This window comes from Saimiri boliviensis, chromosome 14, assembly GCF_048565385.1.
Source record: "Saimiri boliviensis isolate mSaiBol1 chromosome 14, mSaiBol1.pri, whole genome shotgun sequence".
Lineage (NCBI taxonomy): Eukaryota > Metazoa > Chordata > Mammalia > Primates > Cebidae > Saimiri > Saimiri boliviensis.
The window spans coordinates 44,662,062-44,679,004 of NC_133462.1; the positions used below are offsets into that span (position 1 = coordinate 44,662,062).

Sequence of the window (16,943 nt, forward strand, 5' to 3'; positions counted from 1 at the left end):
GCCTCCCAGAGTGCTGGGATTAGAGGTGTGAGCCACCACGCCCATCCTCCAGCTAAATTTTTTTTTTTTTTTTTTTTTTTTTTTTTTTGAGATGAAGTTTTGCTCTTGTCATTCATGCTGGAGTGCAGTGTCCGGATCTTGACTCACCGAAACCTCCCCCTCCCGGGTTCAAGCGATTCTCCTGCTTCAGCCTCCTGAGTAGCTGGGACTACAGGTGCCCGCCACCTCACCTGGCCAATTGTTCTTTCTGTATTTTTAGTAGAGAACATGTGGAGAGTCGGGGTCTCACTGTTGCCCCGGCTGGTCTTGAACTTCTAGCTTCAAGTGATTCTCCTACCCTGGCCTCTCAAAGTGCTGGCATTCCAGGCATGAGCCACTGCGCCCGGTGGAGACACAAGAGTCATAAGAGAGTAAGGAAGAGTGAGCAGAGCGCAGTACCCCTCACTGCTGTCAGGCTGGAGGCAGGGGCTGTCCATGTTCATTGCAGGCCCCATGTGTTGCCAGAGTGTTCCTGGGGCTTAGGGGTGTGAACAGAAACGTCAGGGGTGGGGTGTGGGCTGTGTGCTCCCCACCTGGGGTCTCCTGCCTATGGAGTGGCTGGCATGACCTGCAGATGAGGCCACTCACTTGAAACCCTGATGATGGCTGGAGTGGGCAGACAACGGGGTTTCACAGAGGTCCTGCCTGGGGCCACAAGGCCCACCCTGGGGGTGGCTCACCCCTGCCCATCCCATCTTTAGCCTCCCAGTGGCAACTGTGAGCCCCTCAAGGGCAGGGCTGGTTGGTTCTGCTCTAAGCCAGGAAACATCAACGGAAGACAAGTGCTTGGGTGTGAGCCCTGAGGCCTCAACACAGCTGTCCACAAGCCATCGCTGGGTCCCAGGCCCCTAGGGGCTGCTGAGATAGTGGAACCGGGGGACCTGCTCAGGTGGCCCACCGTCCTAGAGATTCAGACACCAGGGGCCCAGTGGGAGCAGGAACGCTGACCCCCAGCACCCGCCGCGTGCCCACACATGGAAGGGGTGCAGAGAGGGTTCTGTGGCCCAGGCCTAGGAGAGGGGCGAGTGTGCGTGCACACACCCTGTGCCTTCCCTCACTGGCTGAGCTTCCTCTCTGGGCTCCGCTCTGTGCAGCCAGGTCCAGTGGGCTGACTGGGGCCGGAGGGCTCAGCTGGCTTCACCAAGCCTGGTTGAGCCCAGGTGCGGTGCGGGCGACGCAGGGGACTGTGGTCAGCCTCAGGGCGTCAGCTGGGGTTGCAGGTGGGGAGGATGGGCCTAGAGAAGCTGGGAGTCGGGTTAGGGCCTCTGTCCATGCCCAGCCCAGAGCAGGAGGTCGCCGCAGGCCAAAGCAGTTCCGCCCCCTGGAGGCCGCTGCGGCCAGAGCTGGGAAGAGGCGGGAGCGCGGTCGCGACCCAGAGGGGCCGCCCAGCTTCTGCGCCCCCGCCACCTTGGGCCTGCGAGCTGGGCCATCCGCGTCCCCTGCGTCCAGGCCGATATTTAACTTGGCCCGGACGTCCTCGCGGCCGGGAGGCCTCAATACCTGGCCTCCGTTTTCCCGTCCGAGCCCTAAGGATCGATGCCTGGGGCTGGAAAGCGGAGCGCCAGACCCGGTATCCCAGCAGGGCGGGGAACCTCTTCCCCGCTTAGGCGCCCCCAGCCCAGCCCTTCCTTTGCGTCCGGCTCCTCTTCCCGTCCCCGTATCCCGACCCTCTTGGACCCACACGGCCCTCCCCACCCCCAGTGGGCCCTCCCCACCCCCAGTGGGCTGCGCTCCAGTAGCTCCGGAACTGGGTGCAAAGAGGAACCAACGCAGGCCTGCCCCACCCTCGCGGTCCCGCCGCGGGATACCGGGTGCCTAAGCCGGTGGTCCCCAGGGGCTCCGTGAGCGGCTAGAAGGAACCGCAGAGAAGAGCTCCAGCAGTTGCCTTGGTGCGGGGTCAAAGCAGGCAGGCCGAGAGAAGGGGGGGAAGGGTCGCGCACGTGGCTTGGGGGCGGGGCTGGCCGCTTCCGCACCCCCCCACCCCGGCCACGTGGGGATCGGAGCCCTCCTCCATCGCGAACGGGGGCGCGCCCGGGGCCAGGGTGGAAGCATCCGGGGAGGGGGCGGGCTCCCGCCGGCCGCGCGCCCCGGCGTGGGGTGGGCGCGCCAGCGAGGAGGCGGGGCGCGCTCTGGAGGGAGGGGCGTGCCGGGATGGGGCGGGGCGCGCCCTGGGAGGGAGGGGCGTGCCGGAGAGGGGGCGGGGTCCTTGACCTCCCGCCCCGGCCTGTGGGGGGTGTTGCCCCAGGGAGAGGTACGGGGGCGCGCACTGGAGTGGGGCGCGCCGGGAGGGGGCGGGGCTCCCCGGCCTTGCACCCCAGCGCGGGGAGGACGCGCTCCCGGACTAAGACGCTGGGCGCTCCCGGAGGCCGGAGTGGGCGCGCCGGGGGCGGGTTCCTCCGGCCCGAGCCCCGCCCCCGGAGGCCGCGCGCGGCTTGGAGAGTGGTGGAGGGCGCGCCGGGCGGGGGGCGTGGCTGCGGCGCCCCGAGGGGGCGTCCTCCGGGCGGGGCGGGCTGTGGCCGCCCCCGCGGGCTCCGGTGCGTCAGGGCGCGTCAGGCGGGGCGGGGCAGGCCGAGCGCGGGCGGCGGCGGCGGCGCGCGCCGGGCCTCCTCCTCCTCCTCCGCCTCCGCCTCCCGCACTCGAGCAGCCGCCGCCGGCCGGACGGGCGCCGCTCCCGCCTCCTCCTCTCCGCCCGCCGCGCCCCGCGCCCTTGCCCGGCATGTCGGCGGCCGTGGCGTGCGTGGATTACTTCGCCGCCGACGTGCTCATGGCCATCTCCTCGGGCGCCGTGGTGCACCGCGGGCGGCCCGGCCCCGAGGGCGCGGGCCCCGCCGCCGGCCTGGATGTGCTCGCGGCGCGCCGCGAGGCCGCCTCGCCGGGGACCCCGGGGCTGCCCCCGCCGCCCCCCGCCGTCCCCGGCCCGGGCCCCGGCGCCGCCGCGGCGCCCCACCTGCTGGCCGCCAGCATCCTGGCCGACCTGCGCGGCGGACCAGGAGCCGCCCCGGGGGGCGCCTCGCCCGCCTCCTCCTCCTCCGCCGCCTCGTCCCCGTCCTCGGGCCGCGCCCCCGGCGCCGCGCCCTCCGCCGCCGCCAAGAGCCACCGCTGTCCCTTCCCGGACTGCGCCAAAGCCTACTACAAGTCCTCGCACCTAAAGTCGCACCTGCGGACGCACACAGGTGAGCGCAGCCGCGATCCCGGCCCCGGCGGGGGCGGCCGCCCGAGCCCCCTCCCCCGCCGGGACCCCGAAACTGCGTGGCGCGTGGGGGGCGGGGAGGGGGGCGCGCCCGGGCCGCCGCCGCGCCGGCCGGCAGGGCGGGGCCTCGGTGGGTGGGGCGCGCGCGGGGGGCGTGGCGGCCACGCGGTCGGGCGGCGCGCGGATGGCCGCCCCGGCGGCCGTGGCGGGGGCACCGGGAGCCCAGCGAGGTCCGCGGGAGGGAGCGAGACTCCTGTGCAGACCACCTCTCCCCCTGTCTGCGCCTTTTTCCGTTTTTTTTCGTTTCTTCTGTTCTGGGCGGTGGGCACTGTGGTTGCAGCATCCGGCCCTGAGGTTCTGGGTCCTCCCCCTCCCCCAGCCTCAGTTTCCTTATCTGTGAAAATGGAGGAGGAACCGCGTCACCGCCTCCGGGGTGGCGGCGCGGATTCTCCCCAGAGGTCGGCAGAGCTCCTGGCGCGGAGCCAGGATGGGGGAGCCTGGCACGTTTTCTCTGCGTTCTCTGTATTTTAACGAGGGGGAGGCGCGGCTGGGAGTGTGGGCCTGAGTCCGGGCCGGGGAGACTTTACAGGACCCCTTGAGGGACTTGGGTCCATGCTGCGTGTATTTCCCCGGCGTATTTGTTCACCCGTATCAGGCGGGATGGTGCGCGGGGTTGGAGCGGGGAGCGCTCCGGCTGCACCAACGCCCCTCCTAGCGCAGCCCCGGGGGCGGCCAGGGGAACCGGCAGCCGGGTGAGCCTGGCCATATTTTTTCACTGTTCCCTCCTTGGGTTCCACCTTCTGGACTGGAAGTTTGGACTGGGTGACAGAGGACGGTCGGCCTTGATGGCCCTCCCGGGTTTGGACATTCGAGTGCTTGTCCCTTCCGGGGAGGATAGGGGACTAGGGGGAGGCTGTGGGGCTGCACCTGGGCTTGGCGTTCTGGCCCGGCCCCCAGAGGACCTCTGCCCGATCTGAGTCTCGATTTTCTCATCTCGATCAAGAGTGCGATGCTGCCTTTTTTCATAGTCGTAGCGGGGGCCGCTTTGGGCGGCCGGACACTCCAGGGGGCTTGGTCCGTGGGCTCGGATTGTAGGGACGCGAGGAGCAGCCGCAGGGAAGCGGGCTGTCCAGGTGGTGGGGCTGAAATGAGCAGGGGCCTCAAATGCCTGGTGGAAGAACTGAGGGTCCATCCTTGGGGTGTGGGGAGCCGAGCTGGGACGCCCGAGGCTGGAGAGCAGGAGGGTGGGGTGGGGGCGGTGGTGTGTTCTCTTTACACCCCTGGCTCAGTCCCCGTCCTGGTGCCCGGGGCCTGGAGGCTCTTCCCGCCTGGAGACAGACAGGAACCGAGGGCGTCAGGACGGGACTTGGGTGGGATCTTCGTTTTCTGCTAGGAGCCGAGGGCAGTGGGGTCCGTGTATCTCCGAGGGGAGGGACGTTTTGGGGTCTGTGAGGATATCGAGGCAGCGATGGGCCGGGGTCCAGGAATGCTCTGGCTCGCTGGGGATGTTTGCCGATCTCAACAGAAAAGCTGAAGTGGGAGCCTGTTGACAAAGCGACTCCCACCTGTCTGCCAGGTCATCCTTCCTATGCCAAATGGCGTGGCCTGAGAGCTCCATTTGGGTCTTCTGAGATTTCTGGGTTAAGTGGACGGGGTGGCCACCTCGTACAGTGGCGAGGGGCACTTCCTTAGGCTCCCGGGCAGTGGGGACAGTGGTCCCTAAGCCAGCAGGGAGGGAAGGGTGGGTTCAGAGTCCTGGGAAGGCAGTATGGCTGTCCCGGGGTCTCAGTGAGAAACAGTCCTGGGGGGCAGAGGCTGGCATCTCAGGTGGTGCAGATGTGCAGATGACGCACCACCTTCTACCCTGCCTGGTGGGGGAGGGCAGTGTGCGTCTCCTGGCACCCTCCCCCACCCCTTGGGAGCCTGCCTGTGCCGGTCCCAAAGCCCCCTTTACAATCCCAGTTTGGGTACTGGAGGGCAGTCCCGGGCCCAGGAACCTTGGGTTCGCTCTCCGAAGGGTTTGGGATACTTGCGGCTGTCCAGGCTCCTCCTCCAGGCCTCCCCGGGCCTGCCCAGGGGTCTGTGTAAACCGCCCCTCTTAGTGGGAGGTGCTTTGGCTTTTTTCAGTCCCCCTGGGGAAGGGAGGGGATGGCAGCTATTAAGCTGGTTTTTGGGGACAGGAAGGCCATGTGTTTTTTTGAGAGGGAGCCCCAATTCAGGGCCATCCCTGAATGGAGGTCGAGAGAGATCAGCAGAGGAACCGCAGTCAGTGGCGGCGGCAGGGCTGCTCAGGGGGGCCATTGGGAAGGGGGTTCCACCTCCACCCACCCCTGCCAGGGGTGCTTGTCCTCTGTAAAGGGAACACATTTTTACAGATAAGCCAACTGAGGCACACAGGCGGAGCCCCGCCCGTGCAAAGCACGGTGCTCCCTTCATCGCGGCCGCGTTTGGCCCTGGGAGCCAGGCGGCCAGAGGAGCAGCGGGATTTTTTTTCATGGGGGCAGCAGGGGGCAGGCCGGCTCCTCCCGTCCCCTGGGTCTGGCCCACAGCCCCTCTCCTAGCTCGGCGGCTCTCTCTCTCCCCCCTGCGTGGGGCGGGGAAGGACTTTGGAAGCTGTGGGAGATGTTGACGCCGTTGCTATGGTTACGGAGAGTGAGAGAGCCAGCGAGTTGGGGCGGGGGCGGGAGGAGAGGCTGGCTGGCTGCTCCCTGCTCTCCAAACCTCCTGCATCCCCAGAGGGGCCTCCCCACCCCCGGCGTCCCGGTGCCCAGCGCATTGTCAGCCTGCCGACGCCCTCCCCAGGAGAGGGGCTCAGACCTGCGAGGGGTCTTGTCATCTAGGGCTTCTCCCCCTCCCCGCTTACTGAGACATTTGGGGCCTGATGGTTTTCTGGGGTGGGGCCATCCCGGGCACTGCAGGGTGCTGAGCAGTGTCCCTGCCTCCACCCACTCCATGCCAGGAGCACCCCCCAGTCGTGACAACTACAAGTGTCCTCAGGTGTCGCAGGGGACTGCAGGGTCACCCCCGGTTGTACCCCACTGTCTCTCTTAAGTCCCGTTTATTTGCATCTGAGAGGGTCTTGGTGTGCCCCCGCAGCAGGCCAGCGGCAAGCATCCCAGTCCCTGCGCCCCAGGACTTAGGGCACTGTGTGCGTGGTGGGGGGGTGGGGGGGCAGCCGCGTTGCCAGTGATGGCGGAAAGTACTTCCTGGAGGAGGCAGCCTGAGGCCCACCGGGCTGGGTGGGGCAGGGAATGGAAGAGAGAGGGTGTGCTGGTTCTGGGGCAGGAATTGGAGATCTGGGACTTGAGCTGGGGAGGAGGGGGCACCTCGCCAAGGTGAAGGTCTGCATTTAATCCCCAGGGTGGGGACGCTGGGGGCGGCGGCAGCGAGGCAGGCTGGCCTTTGCAGAGGAAAATCCGTTTATGGAGAAGGGATTAGGATCAGAAAGGGGTGAGGAGGGCAGGATGAGACGCGGGAGAGAGCGAGGTGTGCCGTTTGCAGATTGGGGTGGAGGGAGACCCTCGGGACGAGGGGTGCGGTGCTGTGCCTGGGTGCCTCCTAGGGCCCCAGGAGGACAGGTGGGTGGGGAAACTGAGGCTCGAGAGGGAAGCCTCGATGCCCCACCCTGTATTCTCCCCTCCACCCCCAGGCAGAACTATGAGCTCCCGTAGGGTCGGGATGGCAGCACTGGTGGGCAGAGCTTGGGAGAACTGGCAGCTTATCTGTGGAGGGCCAGGGAGGGGCAGTGCCAGGCCGCAGGGGGTGGAGGGCAGGGGGCCAGGGACTGCCCTCCCGCACCCACCCTCTCTCCAGCCGGCAGAGTGCCGAGAGCAGCTGGAATTGCCTGCAGGTGCCCCAGCTGGCAGCTTGGGGCAGGGCTCCTCCAAGGTTGTGGGGGGCGATAACCAACCCCCCACCCAGGCTTTCTGATAAAAGCAGCCCAGATCGGCGGGGAGGATGCAGATGATACCACCCGGGCGGGCTGTGGGGCCGCCCTGGCTCAGGCCATTTCTGGAACAGAGGTTCCAAGGGCACCGGCCCGTGAGGGAGTTGTCCCTCCCCCCACCCCCAGCCCGCCCCAGGCCTCCAGGTACGCAGAGCCTGGTGCAGGAGGTTAGGAGGTCCCGGCCTGGGTTGGGCCTCAAGCGGGTCTCCTTATATGCAGAAGGGGGTAGTGACAGTTCGGTGGGGGCGGGGAGGACGGGGTATTGGAGGTACTGAGCAAACATCGCCTGCCATCGGTCTTGTGGGGCTTTATCTGCTAGGCCTGCATGCTCCCTTTCCACAGATACGCATTAAGCGCCTGCTGTATGCCAGGTCTGTGCCAGGCATGGCTGGGGACCCGGCTGTGAACTAGTGCCTGCCTTCAGCTCCCACTGGAGTTCGGGGCACAGATAGTACACCCACAAGATGCAAGCATTTTAGACGCCTGGCACAGGACAGAGAAGCTGACCAAGGATACTTGAGGGACACCAGGCCATTGCGAGGAGCAGTACTGCTCAGAGGAGCTCCTGGCAGGATGGGGTTTGACCCCGGGCCAGGGCGGAGCTCTGGAGAGCCAAGCAGAGTCTGGGTGGCCCAGGCGGGAGCTACTGGACTACTGCACTAGTCCGGGCGTGAGCTGGGAGGGGCGGGGTGGGGTCTGGATGATCCCAAAGGCGATGGGATTCAGGGGGAGGGGAGGGATTGACATGGTGGGTATGGCTGCCTGAGTATTTGGCGGGAACAGCAGAGGGCTTGGAAAGGGGAAGTGTGCTGGAGGAGTGGGGATGGGGGAGGCGGGAAGCTTCGGCTTTGGGAAGACAGGGGTAGCTGGCGGTGGAGTGGGTGTGGGGGCTGCCATGGCCCAGATGGTATTCAAGGCCCCACTCCCCAGGCTGGTGGGGCCTCACCACCCATGTTCCCCCGCTTCTGCAGCGTCTCCCAGAAGCAGCTCCCTCTAGGTTCTGTGGAACCTGCTCAGGGGTCACCTTCAGCAGCCCCCGCCCCTCCCTGGCCTCCCCTCCCCCAACCCCAGCCTTTCCTGGTTCCCCACCTGCACCCTCCCCTGCAGAGCCGACCTCACCTGTTAGGTGCACCTGAGGGCCCTGGCAGGCCGCCGGCCGCAGCTCCCCTCCCCACCTCACGCCCCCAGACAAGCTCAGGAGGTGAGGCTTCCCGGTGGGAACCTGGGCCCGGGGAGCAGTCCCGTCTCCAGGCCCCTCCTCTGCCGGCTCAGGGGGGCCGGGCCAGGTTTCCAGGACTTCCTGGCCTCCATTTTTCGGAGCCTGCCTGTTTCCGAGACTGTCCTGAGTTCACCCGGGCCCAGCCTGAGTCAGAGGGTCAAGTCCACCGTGGCCCCGCCCACACTGCCCTCCCGCGTTGTCCCCACCCGCCGCATCCACCGGTGCCACTTCCCAGACAGGTAGCTGGTAGCGCGGAGCAGCCGGGTGGCTGTGCAGCTGGGGGTCCTGCCGGCTGGGAACCAGTGCATGCTGGGCCCCCAGAGGTTCACCCCACCCTCCTTCCTGCCAGCGGATTGTGTGAGAGGGTGGCAGGGCCTGGCATTTCGCAGATGCTCTTCGCCCAGCGCGGCGGGGGCGGATAGCCCGCGCACCCCCTACCCCGCCACCCACGTGCGCACGTGCGTGCCCCAGCCTCCCAGCACTCGGGGCTGACAGGAGCTCAGGCCGGCTAGGCGACCCTGGCCCGGGCCCCCTGGCCCCGGCGGGAGCGGGACCACGTGAGTGGGGCCGGCTGGGGCTGCGGATGTCCCCGCCGCCGCCGAGCTACGTGCGGCAGCTGTGTTCCCAGCGGCTGCGCGCGCCCTGGCCCGCTCGCCCCGCTGGCAACCTGCTCCTCGCACAGTGGAACTGGGAGGGGGGGACCAGCCCCGCCGCCCTGAAAGGGGAAGTTGACTGACTGCCGGGCACCCAGCCGTGGGATATGCTGCCCTCCCTCCTGTCGCTTCCCCGTCGTCTGTGCCTTGCAAGATGGCGACACGGCGGTGTGGCCCCTGGAGGGGCGCGCGCCCCCATCCCGTGGTCTGCCTTAGCCGCGCTCCCACAGCCAGACCCCCTTCCCAGACTGAGGCCTTGGGAGCTGACAGGGCCCAGTGGGGTTGAGATGGGAGTGGAGTCCTTTCCAGGACTGCTCTGTGCCTCGTTTGGTGTAGACGGCCCCCAGCCGGGGGACCCCCGATCCTAGCTGCTGCTGTCTGTATCCTGGGTTGCTTGGGGGAGGCTTGGGGCATGGAGCAGGCAGCTCCAGGGATTTGGGGCCACTGCTGGTCTTTGGGGACAGTTGTTCTCTTCCCCAGCTTCCTGGATTCACCGCCTTTTGAGGGTGAGGGCTGCTGGTCTCTGATTGCCAGTCTTTTGTTTTTCTGAAAGATGGGATGAGGGGAAAGGAAGTATTTTTTCTTCCAGCCCTTCCTGGGTCACGGGTGATCGCTGGTGCCCCTCAGTGAGTGGACCCCTCACCCTCCTGTCCCCCTCCTCAGCCGGGCTCCCCAGGGCAGCCCCTGATCTTCTTAGAGCAGAGATGTCACCGGGTCATCCTGAGCATGGTCACCTCAGGACCCCGTCACCATGGTCCTTGCTTTGGTTTCTTCTAGGGGCCTGGGTGACTGCAGGCTTTTTTTTTTTTTTGAGGAGGCGTTTTGCTCTTGTGGCCCAGGCTGGAGTGTGGTGGTGCAATCTTGGCTCACTGCAACAGGCACCTTCCGTATTCAAGCGATTCTCTTGCCTCAGCCTCCTGAATATCTGTGATTAGAAGCATGTGCCACCATGCTCGGTTAATTTTGTATTTTTAGTAGAGACGGGGTTTCTTCATGTTGGTTAGGCTGGTCTCGAACTCCGGATCTCAGCTGATCCACTCACCTTGGCCTCCCAAAGTGCTGGGATAACAGGCATGAGCCACCAAGTCCGGCCTGGCTACAGTTCTCCACTGACAGTGGGAGTGCCCTCAGGGCCAGAGCAGTGAGCAGTGCTAGTGTGGGCTGCCCAGTGTGTGACCCAGCAGGTGACCACCCTTCTGGCTGCCCTGGTCCTGCTGTGGCTCCCCAGGATAGGCCTTGGGGCTACCCAGGGGAGTTGGTTCTGACGTCTCCCTTGCTACCCAGGGTTCCAGCCAGTGCCGAGAGGGGCTCGAGCAGTCTCCACACAGACCACCCTGCAAAACCCTGGAATGTTGGGGCATCAGCCTCCAGGGATGCCAGGGTTCCGGGGACCTGCTGAAAAGGGCGCGGGCTTCCGGGGCACAAGGCCCTTTGTGCTGCTCCGGGGCCTGGGTGGACTGACCTTCCCTTCCCAATCATTGGAGACCCCTGTCTGCTGGGGAGACGCTGACATCATGGATGTCACACTCTGTGGGTGTAAGGCTCGGCTAAAAGGGCTTGGGGTGGCACAGTTCTGGAGCAGAGACCCACACGGGGTGGAGGCACACGGGCAGGCCAGGATGGCGACGGCAGGTTGGGGGCAGGATGGGCGAGGCCTGGCCTTGGCGGTGGGAGGGGACTGTGGAGGAAGTGGCCGGGTGGCGGCCCGCCCCTGCCCAGCGCCATCTGTCCCGTGGGGGCGGGCGAGTCCAGCCGCAGGGCGCCGCCCCTTCCCCCTCCCCTCCCCGTGAGCTACCATGTCTGCCTTGGCCTTCCCTCTAACCCCACCCGGAGAGAGCCGGGGCCAAGACTGGCCGTGCGTGCGGGTTTCTCCCACGTCCCCCTGCTGGCGGAGGGGCCAGGAGAGTTAGGCAAGCTGCGTGGTGGTGCCCCCCCTTAACCCAGTCTTTGTACCCCAGGTGGTCATTTGGAAAAGGAGGGTAGTGGTTGGGATCATGCACACACAGAGGCCCCTGAATGTCCCTCAGGAGCGGGAGGGACAGCCTACGTTCTGCGCCTGTCTGTGCCTAGGACAGACCCTGGGAGATCCCTGCCAGGGTCCTGCCTGGGGCCAGAGGCTGGGGGCCCGGGGAGCTTCAACCTTGGGGGTCTGTAGGTTTTCCTTACAGGGAGCAGATTCTGGGCTCGCCAGAGAGTCCTTTCTAAGAGCTGCTAGGAAATGAGAGGGTGGCTTATTAGGGTCTCCTGTGGGGACACCGGAGGGTGGGTGGGCGTTGTGCTCTAGGCATTTTTCCTTTTTTTTTTTTTTTTTGAGATGGAGTTTCGCTCTTGTTACCCAGGCTGGAGTGCAATGGCGCGATCTCGGCTCACCGCAACCTCCGCCTCCTGGGTTCAGGCAATTCTCCTGCCTCAGCCTCCCGAGTAGCTGGGATTATAGGCACGTGCCACCATGCCCAGCTAATTTTTGTATTTATAGTAGAGACGGGGTTTCACCATGTTGACCAGGATGGTCTCGATCTCTTGACCTCATGATCCACCCGCCTCGGCCTCCCAAAGTGCTGGGATTACAGGCGTGAGCCACCGCGCCCGGCCACTTTTCCATGTTTTAAATTGACACCCAGCACTCAGCCCCTAGGGACAAATGCCCACCACCCTTTGGGATCTGCTGGAACGTGTCCGTCCCTCCCGCCCCCTACATTGACATCTGTCTGTCTCTGCCTCTCTGTCCAGGGGAACGCCCTTTTGCTTGCGACTGGCAGGGCTGTGACAAGAAGTTTGCCCGCTCCGATGAGCTGGCCCGCCACCACCGGACGCACACCGGCGAGAAGCGCTTCTCCTGCCCTCTGTGTTCCAAGCGCTTCACCCGCAGCGACCACCTGGCCAAGCATGCCCGACGCCACCCCGGCTTCCACCCGGACCTGCTGCGACGCCCGGGTGCCCGCAGCACCTCGCCCAGCGACTCGCTGCCCTGCAGCCTGGCCGGGAGCCCCGCGCCCAGCCCCGCACCCAGCCCTGCCCCCGCCGGCCTGTAGGGCCCTCGGCCAGCCCACCCTGACCGCCAGGATGCTTCTGCCGTCCAGGGGTATGGTGAGGATCCACAGAGAGCCCTGGTCCCTTCCAGCCGGGGTCAAACCCTGAAGATGCCCCTGCCCCCTCCAGAGAGCGAGGAGGGGCCTGAGACTGGACCTGGGGCCGCCTGACTTCAGAGGTGGCCCTCAGGACGGGTGACCGGGGCTTGTGTCTGTAAATAGCCATGATACTAACTTCCTTCCCATCTGTGCAGTGGGTCCCCGGGGGCAGCTAGGAGGCCCTCCCCTCTCCTCTCCACCACCCCTCGCTGCCCCCCTCCCGGGGTGGGGTTTGGGGGTGGAGTGGGCTTCTGGGAGCTGGCCCAGGGAAGGCACCCCCTGCCCTGTCCCTGCAGGTTGGGATGAAGTGTGCAGACAGCCATACAGGAGCTGGGGGTTGACACGGCCCCTGCCTCTCCCCACCCCACCCCACTCTACTGAAAGCCATGGGAGTAGTTCAGGGAAACAGGGGTGCTGCCCGGCCGCTCCCCGCTCGGGTACTCTATCTCAGGTGTCCACGGGTTCTGCCCACGGTAGGGGCTGCCCGGCCCCCCCAGACCTCGGGGGTAGAGCTGGGATTGGGAGGCGTTAGGATGCCCAGAGGGGCTCCAGGTCTTGCTTCTGAGATCTGGGATGGGGGTGGGGAGTGCTCTGGGTTCTTCCAAAGAACATTTGACTCACTGGGGTAGGGAGCGGGAGGCGGACGTCGGGGTCCGGAGGGAATGCCAGCTTATTTATTTCCCTCTCTCCTCGGGGGTGGGGCCCAGGCTCCCCTGTCTGGGTGGGTGGGTGGGTGTTAGGCTGCAGGGGAGGCTGGCACCAGGCCTGGCCCTCCTGTCCCTGCCGCCAGCTTTGGGCTTTGCGGTATCACGTGACAATCAACTGTCCTCCGAAGGGGAGGCCCGCAGCGTTGGGCCACACTGCCCTCCCTGGCCTGCAGGTGGGGCTGTAGAGCCCGTGCCCGCCGGGGTTGCCGGCTCTCCCGGGCTTGGCGCCGCTCCCCGGACGTCCCCTCCTTCTCCTGGGTGCCTGGAAGAGGCGGGCCCTGGCCCGTGGTCAAGGTCTTCCTCTTTGCTGGAAGTAGAGGGCTGGCTGTGCAGCCCCCTGGGGTAGCTCGTTTTTTTTTGCACCGGGTAGAATATTTTTTCAGGCACGGATTTCTTTCTTCTGGGCCCCCGTGGGTGGTCCGGCATCCTCAGGGGGTGTGAGTGGGTGGGGGGGGGCGTCTCTGAGCTGAACTTGGGTTGGGTGGGGACTTGTCCCTCGGGGGCCACCTTCATGTCCTTGCCAGGGGTCGTCCTGCTGTGGCCTGGGTTGCATTTCCTCTTGGGGGATATTGACGACTCCAGCCTGGAATGAGAAGTGTGCCAGGTTTTTATGTCCGAGACCCAGAAAGGCGGAATCCCCCCAAATCGGCTGTGGGAGGTTGCTGGTTGCCCCTTTTGTTCCAGAACCTTCCTGCCTCTTGCTTGGGGGCAGGGGGCCTTTGGCTGGCACTGGTGTGCACCGGGACCCAGCCCCAACCTGGCAGGATCCAGGGATGGGGGCCTGGGGGCCTGGGGGGAGGGAGGCGGCGATGCCCTTCTGCAGCTCTCCAGGGCCTCCGTCCCTGGACTCAAACCCTCCTCCGGCAGCGTTAGTGAGATGCCTTAGCCTGTGGGGGCGGGTGGGGGACTGGGGCCCCATTTTCCTTTGTGTGTCTTGGTGGGCCCCGCCCTGGCAGGGGCCTGTCTGCAGCAGGGGCGGGAGGGCTGTGGGTTCCAGAACTCTGTTCCCAGGGGCCTGGAGAGACCTGCGTCCACTCCTCCACTCCCCCAGGAGCCGCTGGGCACTGGGACCTGGTTCCTGCATTTGCAGGGGAGGTGGCTCCAAGGGACGTGTGCTTTCTGTGGGTGGTGCCCCTCCTCCGCCCTGCCTGGGCTCGTCCTTGTATTTAATTAAACAAGCCCTTTTTTAAACCTTACTCCACTGTGTGTGTTTGTGTGTGTGCCTGTGTGTGTGTATTTGTGTGGTCGTGGTCTCTCCCGGGCAGCCCCCTGCGTGTGGGCATGCTCTGAACCCCTCTGTCTCACCCACCAGTGTGGCCCCAAGTTCGTCCACCTCGTGGGGAAACTGAGGCAGCGGACTAGTGGAGGGGGTCTTGGCCAGGCCCCTCTGGCCGAGACACAAAGTACCCCGCACTTAGCCCTAAGCCCCGGGGAGGGGTCTGCCCGCAGCTGAGCGTGCTGCGCCCGCCTGGTGTCACCCACGCCTGGCGCAGCTGCGCCCCCTGCCCGGCTTCCCGCCCGCCCTGTTGCCTGGCAACCGAGACACTGTGACACGGCGCCCGGGGGCGTCAGTCGCCCGCCCCTTCCGGCGCCACAGTGGATGGGGGAGCCCGCGCCCACGGGGCTGCTCGTGGGCGCGGTACAGACTCCCCCACGGAGGGTCCCCCGGCTGTCCTCCAGGCTCCTGCTCGCATTGAGCGTCTACCGTGTACCAGCTCCCCTAGTGGGAATTGGGAAGAGGGGGCGGTGCTGGGGGAGCATGGAGAAGCGGGTGACAGCTTGGAAGCCCTCCCCAGGAAAACCCACTGTTCACTCCAGCGCTGCCCAGAGCCGGGAGGCCGGCCCCTCCCGCACACCTGCGGAGCTTGGGGCTGCGCCTGCTGCCCCCCTGGGATGGCATGGCCCTTACCCCCGACCCCTCCCCAACCTGGGTCCTGGGTACTCAAGGGCAGCCTCCCTCAGGCACCCTGGATGCTGCCCCACCGACCCTCCCATTCCACCAGACGCCCCACAAATGTCACCCCGTGGACTCTCTTGTCCCTCCTGCTCTTGCCTGCTTCTCGGCCCTTCTGGAGCAAAATGTCCAGAATGTGGGGTCTATACTCGCCTCGCCTCGCCCCGCAATCTCTGACGGACACACTCGCATTGGGCTTTTATTTTTGTATTTATTTATTTTTGTTTTTTGCTTTTTTACTTTTGTAAAACTTATTTATCTTTGGGCCTTCTGGCAAACACCGGAAAGCCTGCTAGACACATTCTAAAAGAGCTGTAACACTGTTTTTGTATTTATTTTTTGAGATGGAGTTTCGCACTTACTGCCCAGACTGGAGTGTAATGGCGCGATCTCGGCTCACTGCAACCTCCGCCTCCCGGGTTCAAGCGATTCTCCTGCCTCAGCCTCCCGAGTAGCTGGGACTACAGGCTCCCGCCACCAGGCTGGGCTAATTTTGTATTTTTAGTAGAGACGGGGTTTTTCCGTCTTGGTCAGGCTGGTCTCGAACTCCCAACCTCAGGTGATCCGTCTGCCTTGGCCTCCCAAAGTGCTGGGATTACAGGTGTGAGCCACCTCGTCTGGCCACGTTGGGCTTTTTAATTATACCCTGCCACCCACCCCCAACACACACGTGCCGGGAAACGGCACCATCCTCCCGGTGCCTTTGGGACCCTGACTCTCCTGGGTGTCGCTCCCACCCCAAGGTTGCCCTTGCTGCACCCTCTCCTCAGTCAGGACAGCCCCATCCTCGCAGGTGCACAGGCCAAACTCCTTGGGGGGGGGGGTCTCACCACCCACACCTGGTCCATCTCAAACCTCCCTGGGGTCTACTTTCAAAATACATCCTGAATCCGGCCGCCTTTCCCAGCTTTAAAAGCCTTCACCTGGTCTACTCTCACTGAGACTCCCCTGAATCAGTGCAACCACCCTCGCGCCCTGGGTCCTGGTGCCCTCACGGTCTGTCCTCCCCACGGCCACCAGAGGGTGTCGGTGAGCACCTGGGACAAGTCTGGCTCCTCCTCTCCCAGCAACCCTCCATGGCTCCCACCGCCCTCGAGGGCAAAGCCCTAGTCCTCCCTGAGGCCCACAGGGCTCTGCTCCGGCTGCCCCGGCCTCTCCCCGCTCTTCCCTCCTCCCCACTCCGCTCCAGCCACACCAGCCTCCTCGATGTTGATCCAACACACCAGGCGCAGTCCTGCCCCAGGGCCTTTGTGGGGGCTGTGCCCTCTGCCTGGAGACCTGCTTGGCTCCCTCAAAAAATCATCTTTTTTGGCCGGGCGCTGTGGCTCAAGCCTGTAATCCCAGCACTTTGGGAGGCCGAGGCGGGTGGATCACGAGGTCAAGAGATCGAGACCATCCTGGTCAACATGGTGAAACCCCGTCTCTACTAAAAATACAAAAAAATCAGCTGGGCATGGTGGCGCGTGCCTGTCATCCCAGCTACTCAGGAGGCTGAGGCAGGAGAATTGCCTGAACCCAGGAGGTGGAGGTTGCGGTGAGCCGAGATCGCGCCATTGCACTCCAGCCTGGGTAACAAGAGCGAAACTCCGTCTCAAAAAAAAAAAAAAAAAAAAAAAAAATCATCTTTTTTTTTTTTTTTTTTGGAAGACACAGTCTCACTCTGTCATCTAGGCTGGAGTGCAGGGGCGCAATCTCTGCTCACTGCAACGTCTGCCTCCCAGGTTCAAAGGATTCTCCTGCCTCAGCCTTCCCAGTAGCTGGGATTACAGGCACGTGCCACCACGCCTGACTAATTTTTGTATTTTTAGCAGAGGCAGGGGTTTCACTGTGTTGGCCAGCTTGGTCTCCAACTCCTGACCTCAAGTGATCTGCCCGCCCCTCAGCCTCCCAAAGTGCTGGGATTCCAAATGCGAGCTACTGTGCCCGCCCCGGAGTTTTCTTTTCTTTTTTTTTTTAAATAAACTTTTTTTTTTTTTTTTTGGAGACGGAGTTTCGCTCTTGTTACCCAGGCTGGAGTGCAATGGCGCGATCTCGACTCACCGCAACCTCCGCCTCCTGGGCTCAGGCAATTCTCCTGCCTCAGCCTCCTAAGTAGCTGGGATTACAG

General features: G+C 64.7%; 1 protein-coding gene and 1 non-coding gene across 2 annotated transcripts; one reads left to right on the plus strand and one right to left on the minus strand.

Moving 5' to 3' along the window:
* Positions 1-2,538: 2,538 nt before the first annotated feature.
* Positions 2,539-14,078, plus strand: KLF16 (KLF transcription factor 16). The gene is made up of 2 exons (XM_039465673.2): positions 2,539-3,212; positions 11,778-14,078. Exons 1-2 carry the CDS (start codon positions 2,756-2,758, stop codon positions 12,077-12,079), a joined length of 759 nt encoding a protein of 252 aa, XP_039321607.1. The 5' UTR covers positions 2,539-2,755; the 3' UTR covers positions 12,080-14,078.
* A 1,019-nt stretch (positions 14,079-15,097) lies between these two features.
* On the minus strand, positions 15,098-15,159 carry LOC120362871 (U7 small nuclear RNA). The gene has a single exon (XR_005578665.1). It is a non-coding gene; the product is annotated as a U7 small nuclear RNA (small nuclear RNA).
* Positions 15,160-16,943: the final 1,784 nt, after the last annotated feature.